Source organism: Hyperoodon ampullatus, assembly GCF_949752795.1.
Source record: "Hyperoodon ampullatus genome assembly, chromosome: 5".
NCBI classification, from domain to species: Eukaryota; Metazoa; Chordata; class Mammalia; order Artiodactyla; family Ziphiidae; genus Hyperoodon; species Hyperoodon ampullatus.
Genome location: NC_136918.1, coordinates 100,925,325 through 100,951,037, shown reverse-complemented (window position 1 = coordinate 100,951,037; position 25,713 = coordinate 100,925,325). Strand labels below are relative to the sequence as shown.

At 39.5% G+C, this 25,713-nt stretch overlaps 1 protein-coding gene across 2 annotated transcripts in view; it reads left to right on the top strand.

The window, feature by feature from the left end:
* Nucleotides 1-8,854: 8,854 nt before the first annotated feature.
* ARL6 (ARF like GTPase 6) overlaps nucleotides 8,855-25,713 on the top strand; it is a gene marked incomplete at its 5' end in the record, with an annotated part of 53,891 nt that continues 37,032 nt past the window's right edge. For both annotated transcript variants that reach the window (XM_079704254.1, XM_079704253.1), the window contains one exon: nucleotides 8,855-8,977. In XM_079704254.1, the coding sequence (XP_079560380.1) occupies nucleotides 8,855-8,977 (123 nt within the window). The remainder of the gene's footprint in view (nucleotides 8,978-25,713) is intronic.

Below are 25,713 nucleotides of genomic sequence, written 5' to 3'. Positions count from 1 at the left end.
TGGTGCAGGAGAAGCAGGTTTGGAGGGACAAAAATCAGGAGTTTGGTTTTAGCCATGTAATGCCTGAGATACCTGTTAGATATTCAAATGGAGATATTGAGCAGACAGTTATATATGAGTTCCAAGGAGCGATCAGGGCTAGACATCAAGATTTAGAAGCCATCAATATATATATGGTATTTAGTGTTTTTAAATCACCTGGGAAAAGCCTGTAAGATAGAGAAGTAGGCCTTGATTGAGATCCAGGGCATGTCAATGTAGAAGTTAGGTGGAGAATTAGAAACCAGCAGAGGACCCTGAGGAGTGTAAGGTAACGTAGAGAACAAAAAAACCAATTGGCCATCTGGATTAAATGCTTTAAGAAGCCAAGTTTAAAGTAAAGAAATGGACTTTGGGCTTGGCAACATGGAAGTTACTAATGATTTTGACAAGGGCAGTCTCTGTGAAGTAGTGAAGTCAAAGCCTGATTGAAGTGGATTGAGAAGATACTTTAGAAAAGAATGTGGAGTCAGTATCTATACACACTCTTTCAAGAAGTTTTACCATAAGAAAGCAAGAGGAACAGGGCAGTAGCTGAGTAGTTGGAAGTAGATATGGGGTCAAGAAAGTGTGTGTGTGTGTGTGTTTAGAGAAAGGATGCTAGGGAATATTTATATATGAATGAGAATGATCTGGTAGAAAGGGGAAAACTGATTATGCAAGAGAGAATTTAATTAGAAAAGGCTTTGAGAAGTAGAAGGGTTAGGATTCATAGCTTAAGTTGGAAGGTTAGTTTTTGATAGGAGGAGACAGAACTACAATGGGAGGGAAGGCAGAGAGTGTAATATGCAGATAGGTTGGTAGATTTATGGTAGAAATGTAAGGATGTTACTGTGTGAGTAGTCTTACTTTACCAAGAGGAAATAAAAGTCAGTATAAGGAGTGGGATGCAGATATAGGCTGGAGAGATGTGTAAGTAGTTGGAAAGGGGGAACACACACACACATACACGTATAAACATATATATGTGCATATATAAACATAGTCAATGGGGATTTGTATGTAATACACCACAGGAAAAAGACCTATTGTATAAAATATATTAAAGCCATTTTACTAAATATTTTTGAGACATCTTATTTGGAAGACCTGAAACTGAATTCTGAGCTTTTCCAAGGATGCTGATAACAGAGTCCTCTTTCCATAATGTAGAGATTAAATGAGGACTTCTCAATGCCATAGATACTTCCCATGTTTTGTTATTTTTGTCTACTACAGTGTAAAAGACAGAAACGTCTTGTAGCCATTCTAATTCAAAGCTTATGAAAATTAGTTTAATGCTTAAAGATGTGTATTATATATTCGAGCTGTCAATTTTCTCAAAACACTATTTTGAGAGGGTCTGAGCCCCCATCTGAAATTAAAATAAATAAATAAAGGTAATCAGGCTCTAATCATTTGGTAAAACAATATTTTATTGTTTTGTTTTCATATAAAAACATCTGTCATTTAGGAGAAACACAAGGGCAATATTTTTTTTTTCCATTGTGCCCTCTCTATCCTATAGGAAGGATGTGACTTTTTCATTGTGCTTGGAGCTTTATTTCTGGATAGGCTGTATGTAATTCAGTGTGTTGGAATTTATACGTGCATATTTATTCTTTGGATTTGATGTAAAATTAGACTGAATAATGGAATGATTGCTCTCCATTTTTTTGTTTTAGCATAGCCAAAAATATAAAGATATATGTGTACATATAAATATGCATTTGATTAAACTCAATATTTAAATGGCCATATCAAGTATTAAATGGTAGATTTGACAGTTGCAGTGTATTCAAAATAAAAAAGTTATAAAAATCTTTGTAGCACAAATCCTAAGAAGTTTATTATTTAAATACTAAATAGTACATTTATATTAAATGCCTAGATAACAACTGTCTAGGTTGAGACATTTAGTCCCTCATAGAGTAATATTTGACTAATGATAAACTGCAGCTGAAAACATTTTTTCTTCCTATGATTTTTAAAATGTATCTCTTTGTAACCTGTCACAAAGTTATTTATCATTAATTATGGATTTAGCACTGTACCCATCTACTCTTGCAAAAAGGGGAAAAGATCTGTTTGTGAGAAGAAGGAAGTGCAGCACTGCATTATTTTTTCTCTTTAGTATTACATCACTATTTAGAGCTTCAATATATGCCTTTCACTCAGGTTCCTTACACAGCCTATGTTCTTTTTTCTGGTTGTATCACAATACGGTAGAAAGACAAACACAGTAAGAGGGTGTTTACAATAGAACTGCAATCCTACCTATTATCTACTTCACTATGACAATGAAGTAGTCCAGACTTACTTGAAGGTGGTATTGTTTTCATCTTATAAAATCTACTGTAATATTATGATGTTCCATGTATATTTTCATGTGCTGGCATGCTTACAAGTTATAGTGTTCTAGAATGCTCAGCTCTCAATGAGGGATTGTTTGCGGTGAATTGCATTACATATGTCATCTATCTATTTGCTGAAAGAATATGGTGTTTAGCAAAACTACCTGCTGAGCAACATAAGATTTTTGTACAAAGTACAAGTTACTAATTATTGTATTTTATTTTTCTATGATTTCCTAAGAGGCATTATCAGGGTCTTACAGATGGAGTAAGCCTGTTTATTAAAATATCTATTAGCAAATAAAAGTTACAGTTCTGGTGGTTGAATTTGTGACTTTTTTGTATTGTGTTGATCATATTTAATATAATTTATCTTTTAGTCTATTAAATCTAGATGCTCTTTACATATATTAGTAATTTTGGAGACAAAATCATAGCTGTAATTTTTCACAATAACATCATTAAGGTCAAGACATAAATTCACATAAGTCACTATAAATAATTAGTACATATTTTTATAGTGATTTTATATCAGCAAAATATTTTGTGAGATTCAAGTGAATTAAATTGTTCATTGCGTAGGTAATACTGTATACAAATTGCAGATGACTGACAGATACACATAATGTACAACAGTTCAAACAGCTTTAGACTATCAATATTCATTCCAAAAACATCCAGTAAATTACCAATCATGGATTTTCTATATTTTTTAAAAGTTGCTGGTAAGAAAATATATTAAAAGTATACTGAATTAATCAGAATAGCACTGTACTCACCATATCTCACTCTTCTCTCTTTTATAATTCTTACCACAGTTCCAAAAGCCACTATGAAATTTAAACTGGTAATAAAGTACTTGAAACTTTCTTTCCTTATACAGGTATCTTAAGAAGCCTTCATAAAATTAAGTACCATTTTTAAAGCTTCTTATTCTCATAATAAGGAGACCCAAACTAACTTCTTAAATCAAGTGAAACCAATTTTTATGCTGAGCCTTGAGTGTATTGTTGAGAGCTGTTTTGGTTGGCAAAGCACCAAAACAGCTGATTCAACCATATGAAGTATTTACTTTTTTAAAGGTTGTTAGTTTCAAAACTGACATTTTCTAGATTATTGAATAGATTGTGGGTTTCATGACCACTATTTCATCTCTAATAATAAGAAGCAAACACATCAACTACACTTACCTAAGATAACTATTTACTTAGCTAAATTTTTGTAAGAGAATTATGTACCTTAAGATAACTATTCACTTAGCAAATTTTTTAAAAAGAATTATGTTATCTGCTTAAATTGACTGAAAAGTTGGATATCCAATCTCTCCACTTCATTTCCAGTGTTCACCGAATGTTTTGTACTAAGCAAAAACAGAGCTCAACCTAGGGGCAGAAAATATCAACTCCAAACAGGAAAAATTGTACACGAAAGTTTCCTGAAACATAAGATTTCTACTTAGCTCTAAGGGGAAAAAAAAAAAAAAGTCCGGCTGTAAGTACTTAGCTTCCAACTTTTATCAAAGTGAGTCACAATACCCAGACACACAGAAAAGTAATTAATACCTCACTGTAAATTCAGTGTCAGAAGTTAAAGGACCACATTTAAAAATCTTACCCATATAATAAAAATTGCAGGACAAAGGAAGATAGGAAATTGTTTATTGAACACCTACTATGTGCCAAACATACATACCTCTGTTACCTACTTATTCCTCAAAACCACCAAATGAGTTATTTAGTGTCTTTTTGAAGGTGAGGAAGCTGAACAATAGAGCAGCGTTAACTGGACTAAGGCTACACAATAAGGCGGAATGTATTTCCGTACTCCATTTCTTCAAGGACATTGGTAAGTTCTTTTGGATACGCAACTATAGGTTTTTTTTGGTTTTGCATTTTGTTAGTTTTCATCTTTCAACAAGAGTCACTAGCCCAGAACATATTTTTTCCATTGTAAAAATAACAGAACCGCATTTGAAAATTTGGAAAATAAAATGCATCCCATGATCATGCAAATACAACCTTTCCCCCATTATTACTTTTATAGAATTCCTTCTAGTCTCTTTTTCACCCTGCTAATCCACTTAATAGGCCGAAATTGATAGGCCAAAGAACAGGTAGGGTAGTAAATATAACACTAGGTAGCTAGAGGGGGTAGAGAATCTCATACTCCTGGCTAACAAAGGAGATAAATCATTTACTATTACTATAATACCCCGGAGCAATTTAAGAGGGTGGCTAACTTTAAGCATTGGGACTACTGATTCCTGACCACCTGCCGATTTGATTCTGGGGACTGTAATCGCAGGGTATTATGCCTCGTGGAAATCTTTTCAGGAGATCAGACATCTCAGAAACCAGGTTCAGGCAGACTTCCTTTGCCGAATAATGCCTGTGAGTTTATCTCCTCTCCTTGCCCGCACGAACGGTTTTGCTTCTCCAGGACTCCGGGGTCTGAGGCTTAACAGCCTGTTAAAGGGTGGATGCTACGGGCAACCAGGCAATTCCGGCGTACTTCTCGCCCTAGAACGCTGCGCCCATGCTCGACGTCGACGCAGACTCCTCAGCGCTCTGGGCGCCACCAGGTGCGCCGCTCCCTCTGAGCCGACTTTCCCGAGAGGGCGGAGAGACCGCGCGGCGAGACCGCGCGGCGAGAAAGGCCCGAAGCCAACGCGGACGCCGAACACTTCCCAGCAGGCTGTGCGCGAGCCTACAACTCCCATTATGCTCCACCGGGGAACTGCGCGGCTCCTCGCTGGGAGGCGGCAGTTTACCCCTTCAACCTCGCTTACACTTCTAAAATACTCCTCGCTGTGCCTCTGCATTTGCGGGAGCTCTTCAATTCCTTAACAGGAGCACGGCAGCTGACGCGGTGAGACCTCTGAGGAGGCGTGGCTCCGCACCGGAAAAACCTCCGGTTGCCCGGGGAACGCCACGCACCACGCCGCCTGACGCGCCACTGATGCTTGGGCTGAGCCAGAGGCTACCCCTTCACCCAACTTGCGGAGGCGAGGCGGCTTTGCTCAGGCCCACGGATCCTTCCTATGGAGGCCTAGAGAGGAAGGCTGAGGGACGCCCGCACCATATTCCCATTGCAGAGAGGGATACGAGCGAGTGCGTCCATTCCTGTTCTTCAGCAGCTCCCGGGCCCGCAGGACTAACCTCAAAGACCAGGTATCTCCCCAACCCCAATTTTTGTATCCAGCGCCACCCCCCAGTCCCCTCCGCCACCAATTTTAGAACTGCTCTTCCTCATGTTTTTCATTCCGTGTGGTTGTTTCTAATGTGTGAGAACTAGAAAAGAAGAAGTGGGCTATGGACCCCAGGAACTGCTTTGGGTGAATTTTTGTTTGATTGGATGGTTTTAACACTGCCCGATTTGGGCCTCTTTGTTTGCTGTGTGGGAAGTATAATTGAAATTTCATCATAAAAAACTGAAAGCTGAATAAAAATATTTATTGGGGGGTAGTGAGAGTGTGCTATAATTCACTCTAGAAACATTTTTAAAGTTACAAAGTACCATTCATGTTGTTTCCTTTGCTCGACCACTCTCTCTCTCTGTGTAGCCTACCTTCCAAGCTCGTACTATGGGTAACATTCTAATTCTACAGGACTTTTCTGGCAACAAGTTAAAAAAAAAAAAAAAAAAACTTTAGAAAGCAGATTGTGGGACTTCCCTGGTGGTCCAATGGTTAAGACTCCTCGCTTCCACTGCAGGGGGCCCGGTTCAATCCCTTGCTGGGGAACTAAGATTCCCTCGTGACGCCTGGAGGGGCCAAAAAAAAAAGAAAGAAAAGAAAGCCGTTCCTCAGATAACAGCCAAGAGAATTTGATTGGCTGGTTTGCAGAGAGAGGAAAACAGTAAAATAAGAAACTGGAAAGGTAGATTGGAGCCAGATTGTGAACAACTTTAAAAGCTATGCATGGAAGTTTAGACTTTATTCTAAAATCCTGAAGTTCTCAATAGTGACTGTACATCAGAAACACTGTGTAGCTTTTTAAAATACAGATGCCCTGATTCCATCTTCAGAAATACTAATCCAGTTAGCTGATTCCAGTGTGCAGCCACGGGCGAGAAACATGGCTATAGGAGTAGGTTGCTACAGAAAACTTTCACTGTATCTCCTCCTGTGCACTTAGGACATGGTTAATGAATGTCGAGTGACTTAAATTATCTTCTATTTCCTTATTTCATGCATGCAAAAAGTAAATTTATAAAGATGTATAATTACTAAGAAATAGAAGCATATATAAGGCTATATGATAGTTGTTTATAAAGCAACTTCAATAAATGTAATTATATCTCTTAGAACAACTGACTTCTCTTTTAAATTGCATATCCCACAGTATTTCAATAACAAGCATCAGGTGTTTGATAATCCATGAAAAAAGGGACAGAAAATCAGAATCCGATGTTCTATGAAAAACAAATATTCACGTATCAAGCTTTTGACAATCAATGCTTTATCATAGATGCCCAGAGGGGGATGATATGAGAAGTGGTCATATTTTTTAAAATCTATTCAAAATCGTATGGGAATTGCAAAACAAGATATAAACCTATATCAATATGCTTAGTCCAATTAATAACAAAGTGAGTAATAGCAAATTTACTTTGAATTAAATTGGTCTGTGTGAGTTGTTTCGTGATATCAGAAGGCTAACTTAAAGTAGATTCTACAAATGCCTATCCCTAAGCTGAGATTTAAAGGAATGGGTTGAGTGAGATTTGAATCTCCAACACAAGGAGAGAAGTCGATTCAAGCGGCGCAAATAGAGTACCTGAAGTCAAACCCATCCCTTGGGTAAGACAACTGTGGCCCCATGTTTGGGTGGGCGCTTCACCTTCTCTTTTCTGCACATCATTGGAATTCAGTTTTGAAATTTCTGTGCATAATTATCTCTGAAGGGGCCTAAACATAACTAATGATGCAGCCACCTTTCAGATGCAGTTGTCTTAGAAGCTTCTTTATTTTTTAAGTTGCTGCATCCTCACATCCTTCAAGATATGGTCTTGCCTTTTTGGTGTGGAATAAAAAATACTGAAGGAGCTGTAAGATGACAAGCTTCTGGAACCTTAGATGGAGATGAGAATAAATCAATTAAATGAAACTGATATTTAGAGGGGTTTTTTGTTTGTTTTGTTTTTTAAGAGAACTTTGAAAATGGTGGTTTGGAGAGTAATAGGAAATGTTTGGAATACAGATGTATTGTAGTTACTGCTGTAGCAGTCCCTGCAGCAGTTGAGGGCTGGCAAAAGTGGTATCTCTCTTCTCCCACCACATAATAATGTTTTGGGAGGTGGGGGTGGTGATGGACCCAAAGGAAGAACCTTTGGAAAGTTTCATTTGGAGACCTGAAGTCTAAATCTAACAGTACCTTAGAAGGGTATGAATAGCCATAAAGTTATCACATAGCCAGCAACACACCATCAGCAGTTTTATTTGACTTCAAAATGCTTATGTTTGGATTACTGATGGAGTTTTTTTGAAAGTTTGCATTGGAAGGATTTTTTTTTTCCCAAAGAAAGAATTGATAAACAAATGAACACTTCAGGGACAAGTTAACAAAGAAACTTTTATGGTATTTGAGAAAATGAGATGAAAATGTAAGATTGGTATTTACATTCATATTCTTTACTAGTACACTAGTTAAAATTCTTTTAAAATGATACTTAACAGGATAGTTCATGTAAGTTATAGTTTCAAAGAAACAAGTATTTATTAAGGTTCAAATTGTGTGTGTGTTTTATACATAACCTTCTTCCCAAATGGATTTGTGGTGACTTACAAAGATATACGTAAGGACTAAGGAAAAATTAAGATAAATATATCAGTTAGGATTTTTTGTTTCTGTTGATAGAAGACATAACCTAAACTGGATATAATCAAGCAAAGAAACAAAAATGGTGAATTTAATGTTTATTACTTTGTATTATTGCAAACTACAATGGGGCTAGCTTTAAAAAAAGATTTGACCAGTGGCTCAAATGATGTAGCCAAAACCTCAGTTTTTCTCTGTTATTCTGGTCTGCCTTCTACTTTCTAAGCTTCAGCACCAGGCTTCACATGAACGCCATTGCCCATACATTGTTCAAGATTTCCAGAAAAGGCTGCAAATATTCTCAAGTATCACAAATGGCAGACTCCACATGATTCTGAGTTTAACCACATTTTCTTCTTAAGTATTATATGTCACGATGAGAAATGTACAGTTATTTCAAGGGCATTATTCTGTGTTGTCAGGGGTTATTATCTGCCAATCTGCATTTCAGTTAAGACTCCTTTCTGGTAATCAGCTTAAACTCTGTTTACTAAATGCAAAGCTACATTGACATGGTTTTCACAATATCACTGTGTCTTTAAATTCTGAAATTTGGGATACATATGCTCATATTTTCTATTCTTAAGGTGCCTGTGGGTAATATATCTTTTTTTTTTTTTTTTTCCTGCCTTGCAGCTGGTTTGTAAATACTTGACTCACATTATGGGATTGCTAGACAGACTTTCAGGCTTGCTTGGCCTGAGGAAGAAGGAGGTTCATGTTTTGTGCCTTGGGCTGGATAACAGTGGCAAAACAACAATCATTAATAAACTTAAACCTTCAAACGTAAGTATATTTATTACATACTTTGTGTATTTTCTTTTGATAAAGGACTGTTTTTATTTTTATTTTTTATAATCCATTATTTTTTTTTATTGGAGTAAATTTGCTTTACAGTGCTGTGTTAGTTTCTGCTGTACAATGAAGTGAATCAGCTATATGTATACCTATATCCCTCCCTCTTGAACCTCCCTCTCCTGCTTCTCCCACCATCTAGGTCATCACAGAGCACCAAGCTGAGCTCCCTGTGCTATACAGCAGGTTCCCACTAGCTAGCTATTTTACGCGTGGTAGTGTATTTATGTCAAACCTAATCTCCCAAGTCATCCCACCCTGCCTTTCCCCCCGTATCCACATGTCCGTTCTCTACGTCTGCATCTCTCTATTCCTGCCCTACAAATAGGTTCATCTATACCATTTTTCGAGATTCCACATATATGCATTAATACACAATATATGTTTTTCTCTTTCTGGCTTACTTCACTCTGTATGACAAACTCTTGGTCCATCCACATCACAAAGAACCCAATTTTGTTCCTTTTTATGGCTGAGTAATATTCCATTCAATATATGTACCACATCTTCTCTATCCATTCATCTGTCATTGGACACTTAGATTGTTTCCATGTCCTGGCTCTTATAAATAATGTTGCAGTGAATATTGGGGTGCATGTGTCCTTTTGAATTACAGTTTTCTCTGGGTATATGCCCAGTAGTGGGATTGCTGGGTCATATGGTAGTTCTGTTTTCAGTTTTTTAAGGAACCTCCATACTGTTCTCCATAGTGGCTGTATCAATTAACATTTCCACCCACAGTGCAAGAGGGTTCCCTTCTCTCCACACCATCTCCAGCATTTATTGTTTATAGATTTTTTGATGATGGCCATTCTGACCAGTGTGAGGTGATACCTCATTGTAGTATTGATTTGCATTTCTCTACTAATTAGTGATGTTGAGCATATTTTCATGTGCCTCTTGGCCATCTGTATGTCTTCTTTCATGAAGTATCCATTTTTTAATTGGGTTGTTGGTTTTTTTGATATTGAGCTGCATGAGCTGTTTTTATATATTGTGGAGATTAATCCTTTGTCTATTGTTTCCTTTGCAAATATTTTCTCCCATTCTGAGGGTTGTCTTTCCATCTTGTTTATGGTTTCCTTTGCTGTGCAAAAGCTTTTAAGTTTAATTAGGTCCCATTTGTTTATTTTTGTTTTTATTTTCATTACTCTAGGAGGTGGGTCAAAAAAGATCCTGCTGTGGTTTCTGTCAAAGAGTGTGTTTCCTATGTTTTTCCTCTGAGAGTTTTATAGTGTCTGGTCTTACATTTAGGTCTTTAATCCATTTGGAGTTTATTTTTGTGTGTGGTGTCAGGGAATATTCTAATTTGCATTCTAATGTTCTAATAAGCACCACTTATTGAAGAGGCTGTCTTTTCTTCATTGTATGTTCTTGCCTCCCTTGTCATAATTTAGTTGACCATAGGTGCATGGGTTTATCTCTGGGCTTTCTATCCTGTACCATTGATCTATATTTCTGTTTTTGTGCCAGTACCATACTGTCTTGATTACTGTAGCTTTGTAGTATGGTTTGAAGTTGGGTAGCCTGATTCCTCCAGCTCCGTTTTTCTTTCTCAAGATTGCATTGGCTACTCAGGGTCTTTTGCATTTCCATACGAATTGTAAAATTTTTCTTCTATTTCTGTGAAGAATGCCATTGGTACTTTGATAGGGATTGCATTGAATCCATAGATTGCTTTGGGTAGTATAGTCATTTTTGCAATATTGATTCTTCCAATCCAAGAACATATTTCTCCATCTGTTTATGTCATCTTTGATTTCTGTCATCAGTGTTTTATAGTTTTCTAAGTACAACTCTTTTGCCTCCTTAGGTAGTAGGTTTATTCCTAGGTATTTTATTCTTTTTGTTGCGATGGTAAATGGGATTGTTTCCTTGATTTCTCTTTCTGATTTTTTGTTGTTAGTGTGTAGGAATGCCAGAGATTTCTGTGCATTAATTTTGTATCCTGCAACCTTACCAAATTCATTGATTACTTCTAGTAGTTTTCTGGTGGCATCTTTAGGATTTTCTATGTATACTATCATGTCTTCTGCAAACAGTGACAGTTTTACTTCTTCTTTTCCAATTTGTGTTCGTTTTATTTCTTTTTCTTCTCTGATTGCCGTGGCTAGAACTTCCAAAACTGTGTTGAGTAAGAATGGCGAGAGTGGCCATCCTTGTCTTGTTCATGGTCTTAGTGGAAATGCTTTCAGTTTTTCACCATTCAGAATGATGTTTGCTGTGGGTTTGTCGTATATGGCCTTTATTACATTGAGGTAGGTTCCCTCTGTGCCCATTTTCTGGAGGGGTTTTATCATAAATAGGTGTTGAATTTTGTCAAAAGCTTTTTCTGCATCTATTGAGATGATCATATGGTCTTTATTCCTCAATTTGTTAATATGATGTATCACATTGATTGATTTGCATATATTGAAGAATCCTTGCATTCCTGGGATAAATCCCACTTGATCATTATGTATGATCCTTTTAATGTGTTGTTGGATTCTGTTTGCTACTATTTTGTTGAGGATTTTTGCATCTATGTTCATTAGTGATACTGGTCTGTTTTATTTTTTTTATGATATCTTTGTCTGGTTTTAGTATCAGGGTGATGGTGGCTTTGCAGAACAAATTTGGAAGTGTTTCTCCCTCTACAATTTTTTGGAAGATTTTGAGAAGGATTGGTGTTAGCTCTTCTCTAAACGTCTGATAGAATTTGCGTGTGAAGCCACCTGGTCCTGGACTTCTGTTTTTTGGAAGATTTTTAATTACAGTTTCAATTTCATTACTTGTGATAGGTCTGTTTATATTATCTGATTCTTCCTGGTTCACTCTTGGAAAATTGTACCTTTCCAAGAATTTGTCCATTTCTTTGTGGTTGTCCATTTTATTGGCATATAGTTGTTTGTAGTAGTGTCTTACAATCTTTTGTATTTCTACGGTGTCAGAAGTGATTTCTCCTTTTTCATTTCTAATTTTACTGATTTGCATCCTCTTTTTTTCTTGATGAGTCTGGCTAAATGTTTATCAATTTTGTTTATCTTCTTTTTTTTTTTTTTTTTTTTTTTTTTTTTTTTTTTTTTTTTTTTTTTTTTTTTTTTTGCGGTATGCGGGCCTCTCACTGTTGTGGCCACTCCCGTTGCAGAGCACAGGCTCCGGACGCGCAGGCTCAGCGGCCATGGCTCACGGGCCCAGCTGCTCCGCGGCATGTGGGATCTTCCCAGACCGGGGCACGAACCCGTATCCCCTGCATCGGCAGGCGGACTCTCAACCACTGCGCCACCAGGGAAGCCCTGTTTATCTTCTTGAAGAACCAACTTTTAGTTTTATTTATCTTTGCTATTTTTTCTTCATTTCTATTTCATTTATTTCTGCTCTAATCTTTAAGATTTCTTTCCTTCTACTGACTTTGGGTTTTCTTTGTTTTTCTTTCTCTAGTTGCTTTAGGTGTAAGGTTAGATTGTTTGAGATTTTTTGTTTTGTTTTGTTTTGTTTTACATCTTTATTGGAGTAAAATTGCTTTACAATGGTGTGTTAGTTTCTGCTTTATAACAAAGTGAATCACTTATGCATATACATATGTTCCCATATCTCTTCCCTCTTGCATATCCGTCCCTCCAACCCTCCCTATCCTGCCCCTCTAGGTGGTCACAAAGCACCAAGCTGATCTCCCTGTGCTATGCGGCTGCTTCCCACTAGCTATCTGTTTTATGTTTGGTAGTGTATATATGTCCATGACACTCTCTCACTTTCTAACAGCTTACCCTTCCCCCTCCCCATATCCTCAAGTCCATTCTTTTTTTTTTTTTTTTTTAGTTTCTGCTTTATAACAAAGTGAATTAGTCATACATATACATCTGTTCCCACATCCCTTCCCTCTTGCATCTCCCTCCCTCCCACCCTCCCTATCCCACCCCTCCAGGCAGTCACAAAGCACCAAGCTGATCTCCCTGTGCTATGCGGCTGCTTCCCACTATCTATCTACCTTACGTTTGGTAGTGTATATATGTCCATGCCTCTCTTTCGCTTTGTCACAGATTACCCTTCCCCCTCCCCATGTCCTCAAGTCCATTCTCAAGTAGGTCTGTTTCTTTATTCCCGTTTTACCCCTAGGTTCTTCATGACATTTTTTTTTTAATTCCATATATATGTGTTAGCATACGGTATTTGTCTTTCTCTTTCTGACTTACTTCACTCTGTATGACAGACTCTAGGTCTATCCACCTCATTACAAATAGCTCAGTTTCGTTTCTTTTTATGGCTGAGTAATATTCCATTGTATATATGTGCCACATCTTCTTTATCCATTCATCCGATGATGGACACTTAGGTTGTTTCCAGCTCCGGGCTATTGTGAATAGAGCTGCAATGAACATTTTGGTACATGTCTCTTTTTGAATTATGGTTTTCTCAGGGTATATGCCTAGTAGTGGGATTGCTGGGTCATATGGTAGTTCTATTTTTAGTTTTTTAAGGAACCTCCATATTGTTCTCCATAGTGGCTGTACCCATTCACATTCCCACCAGCAGTGCAAGAGTGTTCCCTTTTCTCCACACCCTCTCCAGCATTTATTGTTCCTAGATTTTTTGATGATGGCCATTCTGACTGGTGTGAGATGATATCTCACTGTAGTTTTGATTTGCATTTCTCTAATGATTAATGATGTTCAGCATTCTTTCATGTGTTTGTTGGCAGTCTGTATATCTTCTTTGGAGAAATGTCTATTTAGGTCTTCTGCCCATTTTTGGATTGGGTTGTTTGTTTTTTTGTTATTGAGCTGCATGAGCTGCTTGTAAATTTTGGAGATTAATCCTTTGTCAGTTGCTTCATTTGCAAATATTTTCTCCCATTCTGAGGGTTGTCTTTTGGTCTTGTTTAGGGTTTCCTTTGCTGTGCAAAAGGTTTGAAGTTTCATTAGGTCCCATTTGTTTATTTTTGTTTTTATTTCCATTTCTCTAGGAGGTGGGTCAAAAAGGATCTTGCTGTGATTTATGTCATAGAGTGTTCTGCCTATGTTTTCCTCTAAGAGTTTGATAGTTTTTGGCCTTACATTTAGGTCCTTAATCCATTTTGAGCTTATTTTTGTGTATGGTGTTAGGGAGTGATCTAATCTCATACCTTTACATGTACCTGTCCAGTTTTCCCAGCAACACTTATTGAAGAGGTGTCCTTTCTCCACTGTACATTCCTGCCTTCTTTATCAAAGATAAGGTGACCGTATGTGCGTGGGTTTGTCTCTGGGCTTTCTTCCCGTTCCACTGACCTATATTTCTGTTTTTGTGCCAGTACCATACTGTCTTGATTACTGTAGCTTTGTAGTTTAGTCTGAAGTCAGGGAGCCTGATTCCTCATGCTCCATTTTTCGTTCCCAAAATTGCTTTGGCTATTCGGGGTCTTTTGTGTTTCCATACAAATTGTGATATTTTTTGTTCTAGTTCTGTGAAAAATGCCAGTGGTAGTTTGATAGGGATTGCATTCAATCTGTAGATTGCTTTGGGTAGTACAGTCATTTTCACAATGTTGATTCTTCCAATCCAAGAATATGGTATATCTCTCCATCTATTTGTATCATGTTTAATTTCTTTCATCAGTGTCTTCTAATTTTCTGCATACAGGTGTTTTGTCTCCTTAGGTAGGTTTATTCCTAGATATTTTATTCTTTTTGTTGCAATGGTAAATGGGAGTGTTTTCTTCATTTCACTTTCAGATTTTTCACCATTAGTGTATAGGGATGCCAGAGATTTCTGTGCATTAATTTTGTATCCTGCTACTTTACCAAATTCATTGATTCGCTCTTTCGTTTTCTGGTAGCATCTTTAGGATTCTCTGTGTATAGTATCATGTCATCTGCAAACAGTGACAGCTTTACTTCTTCTTTTCTGATTGGGATTCCTTTTATTTCCTTTTCTCTGATTGCTGTGGCTAAAACTTCCAAAACTATATTGAATAAGAGTGGTGAGAGTGGGCAACCTTGTCTTGTTCCTGATCTTAGTGGAAATGGTTTCAGTTTTTCACCATTGAGGACGATGTTGGCTGTGGGTTTGTCATATATGGCCTTTATTATGTTGAGGAAAGTTCCCTCTATGCCTACTTTCTGGAGGTTTTTTAATCAGAAATTGGTGTTGAATTTTGGTGAAAGCTTTCTCTGCATCTATTGAGATGATCATATGGTTTTTCTCCTTCAATTTGATAATATTGTGTATCACATTGATTGATTTGCGTATATTGAAGAATCCTTGCATTCTTGGAATAAACCCCACTTGATCATGGTGTATGATCCTTTTAATGTGCTGTTGGATTCTGTTTGCTAGTATTTTGTTGAGGATTTTTGCATCTATGTTCATCAGTGATATTGGTCTGTAGTTTTCTTTCTTTGTGACATCCTTTTCTGGTTTTGGTATCAGGGTGATGGTGGCCTCGTAGAATGAGTTTGGGAGTGTTCCTCCCTCTGCTATATTTTGGAAGAGTTTGAGAAGGATAGCTGTTAGCTCTTCTCTAAATGTTTGAAAGAATTCGCCTGTGAAGCCATCTGGTCCTGGGCTTTTGTTTGTTGGAAGATTTTTAATCACAGTTTCAATTTCAGTGCTTGTGATTGGTCTGTTCATATTTTCTATTTCTTCCTGAATGAGTCTTGGCAAGTTGTGCATTTCTAAGAATTTGTCCATTTCTTCCATGTTGTCCATTTTATTGGCGTAGAGTTGCTTGTAGTAATCTCTCATGATCTTTTGTATTTCTGCAGTGTCAGTTGTTACTTCTCCTTTTTCATTTCTAATTCTATTGATTTGAGTCTTCTCCCTTTTTTTCTTGATGAGTCTGGCTAATGGTTTATCAATTTTGTTTATCTTCTCAAAGAACCAGCTTTTAGTTTTATTGATCTTTGCTATCGTTTCCTTCATTTCTTTTTCATTTATTTCTGATCTGATCTTTATGATTTCCTTCCTTCTGCTAACTTTGGGGTTTTTTTTGTTGTTTCTCTAATTGCTTTAGGTGCAAGGTTAGGTTGTTTATTCGAGATGTTTCCTGTTTCTTAAGGTAGGATTGTATTGCTGTAAACTTCCCTCTTAGAACTGCTTTTGCTGCATCCCATAGGTTTTGTGTCATCGTGTCTCCATTGTCATTTGTTTCTAGGTATTTTTTGATTTCCTTTTTGATTTCTTCAGTGATCAATTCGTTATTAAGTAGTGTATTGTTTAGCCTCCATGTGTTTGTATTTTTTACAGATCTTTTCCTGTAGTTGATATCTAGTCTCATAGCATTGTGGTCAGAAAAGATACTTGATACGATTCCAATTTTCTTAAATTTACCAAGGCTTGATTTGTGACCCAAGATATGATGTATCCTGGAGAATGTTCCATGAGCACTTGAGAAAAATGTGTATTCTGTTGTTTTTGGATGGAACGTCCTATAAATATCAATTAAGTCCATCTTGTTTAATGTATCATTTAAAGCTTGTGTTTCCTTATTTATTTTTATTTTGGATGATCTGTCCATTGGTGAAAGTGGGGTGTTAAAGTCCCCTACTATGAGTGTGTTACTGTCGATTTCCCCTTTTATGGCTGTTAGTATTTGCCTTATGTATTGAGGTGCTCCTATGTTGGGTGCGTAGATATTTACAATTGTTATATCTTCTTCTTGGATCGATCCCTGATCATTATGTAGTGTCCTTCTTTGTCTCTTTTAGTAGTCTTTATTTTAATGTCTATTTTGTCTGATATGAGAATTGCTACTCCAGCTTTCTTTGGGTTTCCATTTGCATGGAATATCTTTTTCCATCCCTTCACTTTCAGTCTGTATGTGGCTCTGGGTCTGAAATGGGTCTCTTGTGGACAGCATATATATGGGTCTTGTTTTTGTATCCAATCAGCCAGTTTGAGTCTTTTGGTGGGAGCATTTAATCCATTTACATTTAAGGTAATTATCAATATGTATGTTCCTATTCCCATTTTCTTAATTGTTTTGGGTTTGTTATTATAGGTCTTTTCCTTCTCTTGTGTTTCTTGCCTAGAGAAGATCCTTTAGCATTTGTTGTAAAGCTCGTTTTGTGGTGTTGAACTCTCTCAGCTTTTGCTTGTGTGTGAAGGTTTTAATTTCTCCATCAAATCTGAATGAGATCCTTGCTGGGTAGAGTAATCTTGGTTGTAGGTTTTTCTCCTCCATCACTTTAAATACGTCCTGCCAGTCCCTTCTGGCTTGCAGAGTTTCTGCTGAAAGATCAGCTGTTAACCTTAGGGGGATTCCCTTGTGTGTTATTTGTTGTTTTTCCCTTGCTGCTTTTAATATGTTTTCTTTGTATTTAATTTTTGACAGTTTGATTAATATGTGTCTTGGCATGTTTCTCCTTGGATTTATCCTGTATGGGACTCTCTGTGCTTCCTGGACTTTATTAACTATTTCCTTTCCCATATTAGGGAAGTTTTCAACTATAATCTCTTCAAATATTTTCTCAGTCCCTTTCTTTTTCTCTTCCTCTTCTGGGATCCCTATAATTCGAATGTTGGTGCATTTAATGGTGTCCCAGAGGTCTCTGAGACTGTCCTCTGTTCTTTTCATTCTTTTTTCTTTCTTCTGCTCTGCAGTAGTTATTTCCACTATTTTATCTTCCAGATCACTTATCCGTTCTTCTGCCTCAGTTATTCTGCTATTGATCCCATCTAGAGTATTTTTAATTTCATTTATTGTGTTGTTCATCGTTGTTTGTTTCATCTTTAGTTCTTCTAGGTCCTTATTAAATGTTTCTTGCATTTTGTCTATTCTATTTTCAAGATTTTGGATCATCTTTACTATCATTATTCTGAATTCTTTTTCATGTAGACTGCCTATTTCCTCTTCATTTGTTTGGTCTGGTGGGTTTTTATCTTGCTCCTTCCCCTGCTGTGTGTTTTTCTGTCTTCTCATTTTGCTTATCTTACTGTGTTTGGGGTCTCCTTTTTGCAGGCTGCAGGTTCGTAGTTCCCGTTGTTTTTGGTGTCTGTCCCCAGTGGCTAAGGTTGGTTCAGTGGGTTGTGTAGGCTTCCTGGTGGAGGGGACTAGTGCCTGTGTTCTGGAGGATGAGGCTGGATCTTGTCTTTCTGGGGGGTAGGTTCACTTCTGGTGGTGTTTTTTGTGGTGTCTGTGGACTTATGATTTTAGGCAGCCTCTCTGCTAATGGGTGGTGTTGTGTTCCTGTCTTGCTAGTTGTTTGGCATAGGGTGTCCAGCACTGTAGCTTGCTGCTCGTTGAGTGAAGCTGGGTGTTGGTGTTGATATTGCGATCTCTGGGAGATTTTCGCCATTTGATATTACGTGGAGCTGGGAGGTCTCTTGTGGACTAGTGTCCTGAAGTTGGCTCTCCCACATCAGAGGCACAGCACTGACTCCTAGCTGCTGCACCAAGAGCCTTTCATCCACACGGCTCAGAATAAAAGGGAGAAAAAGTAGAAAGAAAGAAAGAGAGAGAGAGAGAGAAAGAAAGAAAGAAAGAGGATAAAGGAAAATAAAGTAATGTAAAATAAAATAAAGCTATTAAAATAAAAAAATAATTATTAAGAAAAAAAAATTTTTAAGTAAGAAAAAAAAATGGACAGTTTGAACCCTAGGACAAATGGTGAAAGCAAAGCTATACAGACAAAATGTCACACAGAGGCATACACATACACACTCACAAAAAGAGGAAAAGGGGAAAAAATAATAACTCTTGCTCTCAAAGTCCACCTCCTCAATTGGGATGATTCATTGTCTATTCAGGTATTCCACAGATGCAGGGTACATCAAGTTGATTGTGGAGATTTAATCTGCTGCTCCTGAGGCTGCTGGGAGAGATTTTCCTCTCTCTTCTTTGTTCGCCCAGCTCCCGGGGTTCAGGTTTGGATTTGGCCCTGCCTCTGCATGTAGGTCGCCGGAGGGCGTCTTTTCTTCGCTCAGACAGGACAGGGTTATGGAGCAGCTGATTCGGGGGCTGTGGCTCACTCAGGCCGGGGGGAGGGAGGGGTACGTAGTGCGGGGTGAGCCTGCGGCGGCAGAGGCCGTTATGACGTTGCACCAGCCTGAGGTGCCCCGTGCGTTTTCCCGGGGAAGTTGTCCCTGGATCCCGGGACCCTGGCAGTGGCGGGCTGCACAGGCTCCCCGGAAGGGAGGTGTGGAGAGTGACCTGTGCTCGCACACACGCTTCTTGGTGGCGGCAGCAGCAGCCTTAGCGTCTCATGCCCGTCTCTGGGGTCCGCTCTGTTAGCCGCGGCTCTCGCCTGTCTCTGTAGCTCCTTTAAGCAGAGCTCTTAATCCCCTCTCTTCACACACCAGGAAACAAAGAGGGAAGAAAAAGTCTCTTGTCTCTTGGGCAGGTCCAGACTTTTTCCCGGACTCCCTTCTGGCTAGCCGTGGTGCACTAACCCCTTCAGGCTGTGTTCACGCCGCCAACCCCAGTCCTCTCCCTGCGCTCCAACCGAAGCCCGAGCCTTAGTTCCCAGCCCCGCCCGCCCCAGCGGGTGAGCAGACAAGACTCTCTGGGCTAGTGAGTGCTGGTCGGCACTGATCCTCTGTGCGGGAATCTCTCCACTTTGCCCTCCGCACCCTGGTGGCTGCGCTCTCCTCCGAGGCTCTTAAGCTCTGCCACCCGCAGTCTCCACCCACGAAGGGGCATTTAGTGTGTGGAAACCTTTCCTCCTTCACAGCTCCCTTCCACTGGTGCAGGTCCTGTCCCTATTCTTTTGTCTCTCTTTTTTCTTTTTTCTTTTGCCCTACCCAGGTACGTGGGGAGTTTCCTGCCTTTTGGGAGGTTTGAGGTCTTCTGCCAGCGTTCAGTAGGTGTTCTGTAGGAGTTGTTCCACGTGTAGATGTATTTCTGATGTATCTGTGGGGAGGAAGGTGATCTCCACGTCTTACTCCTCCACCATCTTCCCCCTCTCGAGATTTTTGTTTCTTGAGGTGAGATTAAATTGCTATAAACTTCCCTCTTAGAACTTATTTTGCTGCATCCCATAGATTTTGGGTTATGGTGTTTTCGTTGTCATTTGTTTTTATATATTTTTAAAATTTCTTCTTTGATTTCTTCAGTGATCTCTTGATTATTTAGTAGTGCACTGTTTAACCTCCATGTATTTGTATATTTTGCAGTTTTCTTCCTGTAATTGATTTCCAATTACATAGTGTTGTGGTCAGAAAAGATGCTTGATACGATCAGTTTTCTTAATTTTACTGAGGCTTGATTTGTGACCCAAGATGTGAACTATCCTGGAGAATGTTCCATGTGCACTTGAGAAGAAAGTGTATTCTGCCACTTTCAGATGGAATGTCCTATAAATATCAATTAAATCTATCTGGTCTATTGTGTCATTTAAAGCTTGTGTTTCCTTATTTATCTTCTGCTTGGATGACCTGTCCATTGGTGTAAGTAGGGTGTTAAAGTCCCGTACTATTATTGTGTTACTGTCGATTTCCCCTTTTATGGTTGTTAGCATTTGCCTTATGTATTGAGGTGCTCCTATGTTGGGTGCATAAATATTTATAATTGTTATATCTTCTTCTTGGATTGATCCCTTGATCATTATGTAGTGCCCTTCCTTATCTCTTGTAACAGTCTTTATTTAAAAGTCTATTTTATCTGATACGAGTATTGCTACTCCAGCTTTCTTTTGATTTCCATTTATGTGGAATATCTTTTTCGATCCCTTCACTTTCAGTCTGTATGTGTCCCTAGGTCTGAAATGGGTTTCTTGTAGACATCATATATATGGGTCCTGTTTTTGTATACATTCAGCTAGTCTGTGTCTTTTAGTTGGAGCATTTAATCCATTTACATTCAAGGTTATTATCGATATCTGTGTTCCTACTACCATTTTCTTAATTGCTTTGGGTTTGTTTTTGTGGGTCTTTTTCTTCTCTTGTGTTTTCCACCTAGAGAAGTTCCTTTAGAGTTTGCTGTAAAGCTGGTTTGGTGGTGCTGAATTCTGTTAGCTTTTGCTTGTCTGAAAAGCTTTTGATTTTGCCATTGAATCTGAGTGAGATCCTTGCTGGGTAGAGTAATCTTGTTTGTAGGTTTTTCTCTTTCATCCCTTTAAGTATATCCTGCCACTCCCTTCTGGCCTGCAGAGTTTCTGCTGAAAAATTAGCTGATAACCTTATGGGGATTCCTTTGTATGTTATTTTTTGCTTTTACCTTGCTGCTTTTAATATTTTTTCTTTGAATTTAATTTTTGTTGGTTTTATTAATATGTGTCTTGGTGTGTTTCTCCTAGGGTTTATCCTGTATGTCACTCACTGTGCTTCCTGGACTTGGGTGACTATTTCCTTTCCCATGTTAGGATAGTTTTCCACTGTAATCTCTTCATATATTTTCTCAGACCCTTTCTTTTTCTCTTCTTCTTCTGAGACCCCTATAATTTGAATGTTGATGTGTTTAGTGTTGTCCCAGAGGTCTCTAAGATTGTCTTCAATTCTTTTCTTTCTTTCTTCCTTATTCTGTTCCTTGGCAGTTATTTCCACCATTCTGTCTTCCAGCTCACTTATTCTTCTGCCTCAGTTATTCTGTTATTGATTCCTTCTAGTGTGTTTTTCATTTCAGTTATTGTGCTGTTCATCTCTGTTTCTTTGTTCTTTAGTTCTTCTAAATCTTTGTTAAACATTTCTTGTATTTTCTCAATCTGTGCCTCCATTCTGTTTCCGAGATTCTGTATCATCTTTACTGTCATTACTCTGAATTCTTTTTAGGTAGGTTGCCTATTTCCTCTTCATTTTTTTGGGCTGGTAGATTTTATACCTTGCTCCTTCATCTGCAACATATTTTTTTGTCTTCTCTTTTTTTTTCTTTTTTTTTTTGATGGGTGGGATTGTGTTCCTGTTTTACTGGTTGTTTGGCCTGAGGCTTCCAGCACTGGAGTTTGTAGGCTGTTGGGTGGAGCTGGGTCTTGGTGTCGAGATGAGGACTTCTGGGAGACCACACTCCAATGAATATTCCCTGGGGTTTGAGGTTCTCTGTTAGTCCAGTGGTTTGGACTTGGAGCTCCCACTGCAGGAACTCTGGCCTGACCCCCATCTTGTGAACCAAGATCCCGCAAGATATGTGGGGCGGCAAAAAAAAAAAAAAAAAGAAAAGAAAAGGAGCAGAACTATAACAAAGAGTAAAAAATAAAATTAGATTAGAAAACTAACAGATTTGTTAGAAAGAATAAAAATATAGTTGAAACGACAATGGAAGGTAAAACAGAACCACAATAGTAAAAAAGAGGAGAAAAAGAAAAAAAAATCCGGAAAAAGCCTTGGCTATGGGGGGCAGGGATTATGCAGGGGCAGGTTTCAGGTGGGGGCGGGGCCTATGCTTAGGGCCAACAGAGCAGGAAAAGGCTCTGGAGGGGCTGGGTGGGTGGGGTGGTGAGTCTTAGGCTCAATGCAGCAGGAGGAGCCTCAGCAGGAGGGGCCCAGGCAGTGCCTCTGGCCTTGGAGGGTGGAGGACCTGGTCCAGGACCCCAGCAGGCTCACTGGGCCCGAGTGGGCAGGGGAAGTGCTAAGCATGTTCCCCCCAATCCTCTGATCCTGGAAGGCCCCTCCCCATTGGCCTCTCTTCTTCTCTCCTCTCCCTCCCTCCTATGCCCCTGGGACCCACACGGCCAGAGGAGATCCTGGAAGGCAGAGGACCAGACCCAGAAGCCCAGCAGGCTTCCCGGGGCCAAGTGGGTGGGGGAAACGCCCACAGTGCCTTCCATGATCCCCTGGCCCTGGATGGTCTGCCTCTCCTCCTCTTTCCCCCTCCTCCCTCCCTCCCATTCTCCTAGGACCCACAAGGCTGGAGCGGGCCCTGGAGGTCAGAGCACCAGGCCTGGGAGCCCAGCAGGCTTCCCGGGGCCGAAGTGGGTTGGGGGGAAACACCGGCTGCACCTCCCCTGATCCTCCGGCCCCAGAGGGCCCCTCCCTCCCACCTCTCCTCTTCTCCCCCTGCCTCCCTCCTATGCTGCTAGGACCCACGTGGCCCAGAGGGGGCCTTGGAGCCCAGCAAGCTTCCTATGGCCGAGTGGCCAGGGCAAAGACCTGTCGCACTTCCCTGATCCTCTGGTCTGGGAGGGCTCCTCCCGCCCACCTCTCCTCTTCTTCCCCTCACCTCCCTCCTATGGCTCTAGGACCAACGGGGCCTCGGAGGGTGGAGGACCCTGCTGAGGAGCCCTGAGGGCTTCCCAGGGCCAGACTGGGCAAGGGAGATGCTAGGCGTGCTCCCCCTGATCCTCTGAGCCCCCGAAGCTCCCTCCAGGCATGGGAACCCCTCCCCTCTCCCACCCACCCCTCAGGTGCACCAGTCCTGTCTGGCCTCCACTTCTCCTCCCCCTCAATCCCCCCTCATCCTACCCAGTCGCTTGGGGGTTCCTCCCATCTCCTTGGGCATTGAGGTCCCCCACCAGTGTCCGGCAGGCACCCTAGTTGTGGAGAAACGCGAACTCCACGTCCTCTCCTGCCGCCATCTTGACTCCGCCCCCTGTATCTTTCTGCTAAAGAGAGATAAGGCAGGATTATTTTGTTTGCCATTATAACTTCATTATCATGTTATGTAATCTTGTTAAATTTGTGCTACCTTAAATTAATAAGTATCGGCCAGCCATAATTTGCAGTGTATTTTATGCAGGTAGGTAGGTAAATCTTTATTATTTAAACTGGAATGTTTTCCAAATGTCTTTTCTTCTCAGATGATCTTCACAAATTTGTGGAGTTTACTTTCAGGTAGCATTGCCTTCTTTTTGGCTCTCTCTTTACAAGAAGAGCAAAACAAAGGGAAATGTGAATCATTTTTATAGGTTCTATGGATAACTAGACAGTTTCCCAGGAGTGTGGTATGCATATCAGTAGTAGCAAGCAAGATGACTTTGAGTCATTTAAGTAGTAAGTACTTGAACATATTATTTTAATAACTGAAATATATATAAAGCTAACACATCCACCACATAATGCATGAATTACAGTTAGGTTCTGCTACATATAAAGAAAACCCACATAACAGTGGACTAAATAAGATACTTATTTTTCTGTCATCTAAATAAGTCCAGAAGAGGTATTCCTAGGCTGGTGTGGCAGCTGCATGGTCCAGGCATCTTCCATCCTTCTGCTTTGCTATCCTTAGTGCCTGGTTTTCTTCAAGATCCTCAGGATCTCCACATGGCCACCTTAGTTAACTATCTTATCTATATTCTAAATCACAAGGATGAGAAAAGAACAGGGCAAAAGAATAAGCCTTCTTGCTAAATAAGCCCTCTTTAAAGAGCTTACCTAGAAGCCCCAACTAATGACCCTTTTACCTCACTGGCTGAGGCTGGATTTTTTTTTTTTTAAGCAGGACATATTGCTGCTTCCATTAGTAATAGGGGTCCTGTAAGTATGAAAGAAGAGGAGAGTGGATATTGGGTAGACAGCTAACATTTACAGTTGTAAGTACTTTTATCTAGGTAAAAACCATTAGTCAATCAATGAAAGATGCTGAGTAAAAAAATAATATAGACTACATACAGACAGAACAAAAATTAGGAAGCTAGTACTCTTAATGACTGAATGGCTGGAGAGTGGGAAGCATTGCTCCTAAATATGGTAATTGAAGGTGGACTTCAATGCCTCCAAACAGTGCTTCAGGTTGAGCAGAATGAGAAGCCTTACTGCCATTTTTTTTTTTTCTTTCTCCCAACGGCTTCAGTTATACTTCTGTTTAGTTTGAGATTGCTTTGGAATTACAAAAATGCCATTATTTCTTTTCTTCTGGTCAGCATTCCCTTCTTCTATGTGAGTGAGTTTGCCATGTGGAAACAACTAACTGCTGGTGTATTTTCAGGTGGGAGTTTGTTTGAGGCAGCCGTGATGAGAAGTTGAAAGTGGATTTGCAAAGCAGTTTAGGTGTTTTAAGGGGCTCCCCAGCCAAGCTGGAAATCATGCTGAAGTCAGGCAGAGATAAAAACTAGCAGTTTTATTGAAAAAGGTGATTTTGGAGGGCAAGGTTTAGGTCTGGCCAGAGGACTTGCTAACACTCTAAGTTATGATTCATGTCCCAAAATTCAAGCTTTCCTCCTCAGGGAAAGATCCTGCTCATCTAAGTTTACTGCATGGTTAAGAACAGGTGAGAATGCATGGTTTCAAGAAGCATGTGGCTCTCAAAGAGACAGAGACAGAGAGGCAGAACCAAGGATGTCGGTTTCCATTTCATAAACTGAGAAGTCAAAGAAGTCTCTTTTTTTTTTCCCCCTATGAAGAGGAATAAATTTGGAGAGGGGAGATAGAGTAACCAGAAGTATTATTTTAATGGATTTCTCTCTATATAGAAGCAGAGAAAAAGAGATTCTTCCCCAGTAAGGAAAAGAACAGGTCAAAAAGTCCATATACATTGGAGTCTGTCTCCTGACCTAGGTGATTATGAGAGATTTCTTTAACAGTCCTTGAGAGGAAGATATAGCATCCTACCCAATTGAATGGGGTCTGAATTGAATTTAGAGAATGATGGATGTATGGTAAAAATAGAACCACATGCAGCTGTGCTTGGGTCCATAATTAGTTCCATGGATCAGCTATCAGCTAATAGTTAAACTATTAGCTGACCCCAGTCTTTTGGGCTGGTGACCTGCACTTCTGCAGGTAGGGCTGTGAGCAAGATTATAAGGAAATTCTTTAGGTAAGGTCCTTTAGGTCCTATCCTACAGGAGATATTTCCATTTCTCTCCACATGAAGGAATATCCTCAAAAGTAATTTTTTT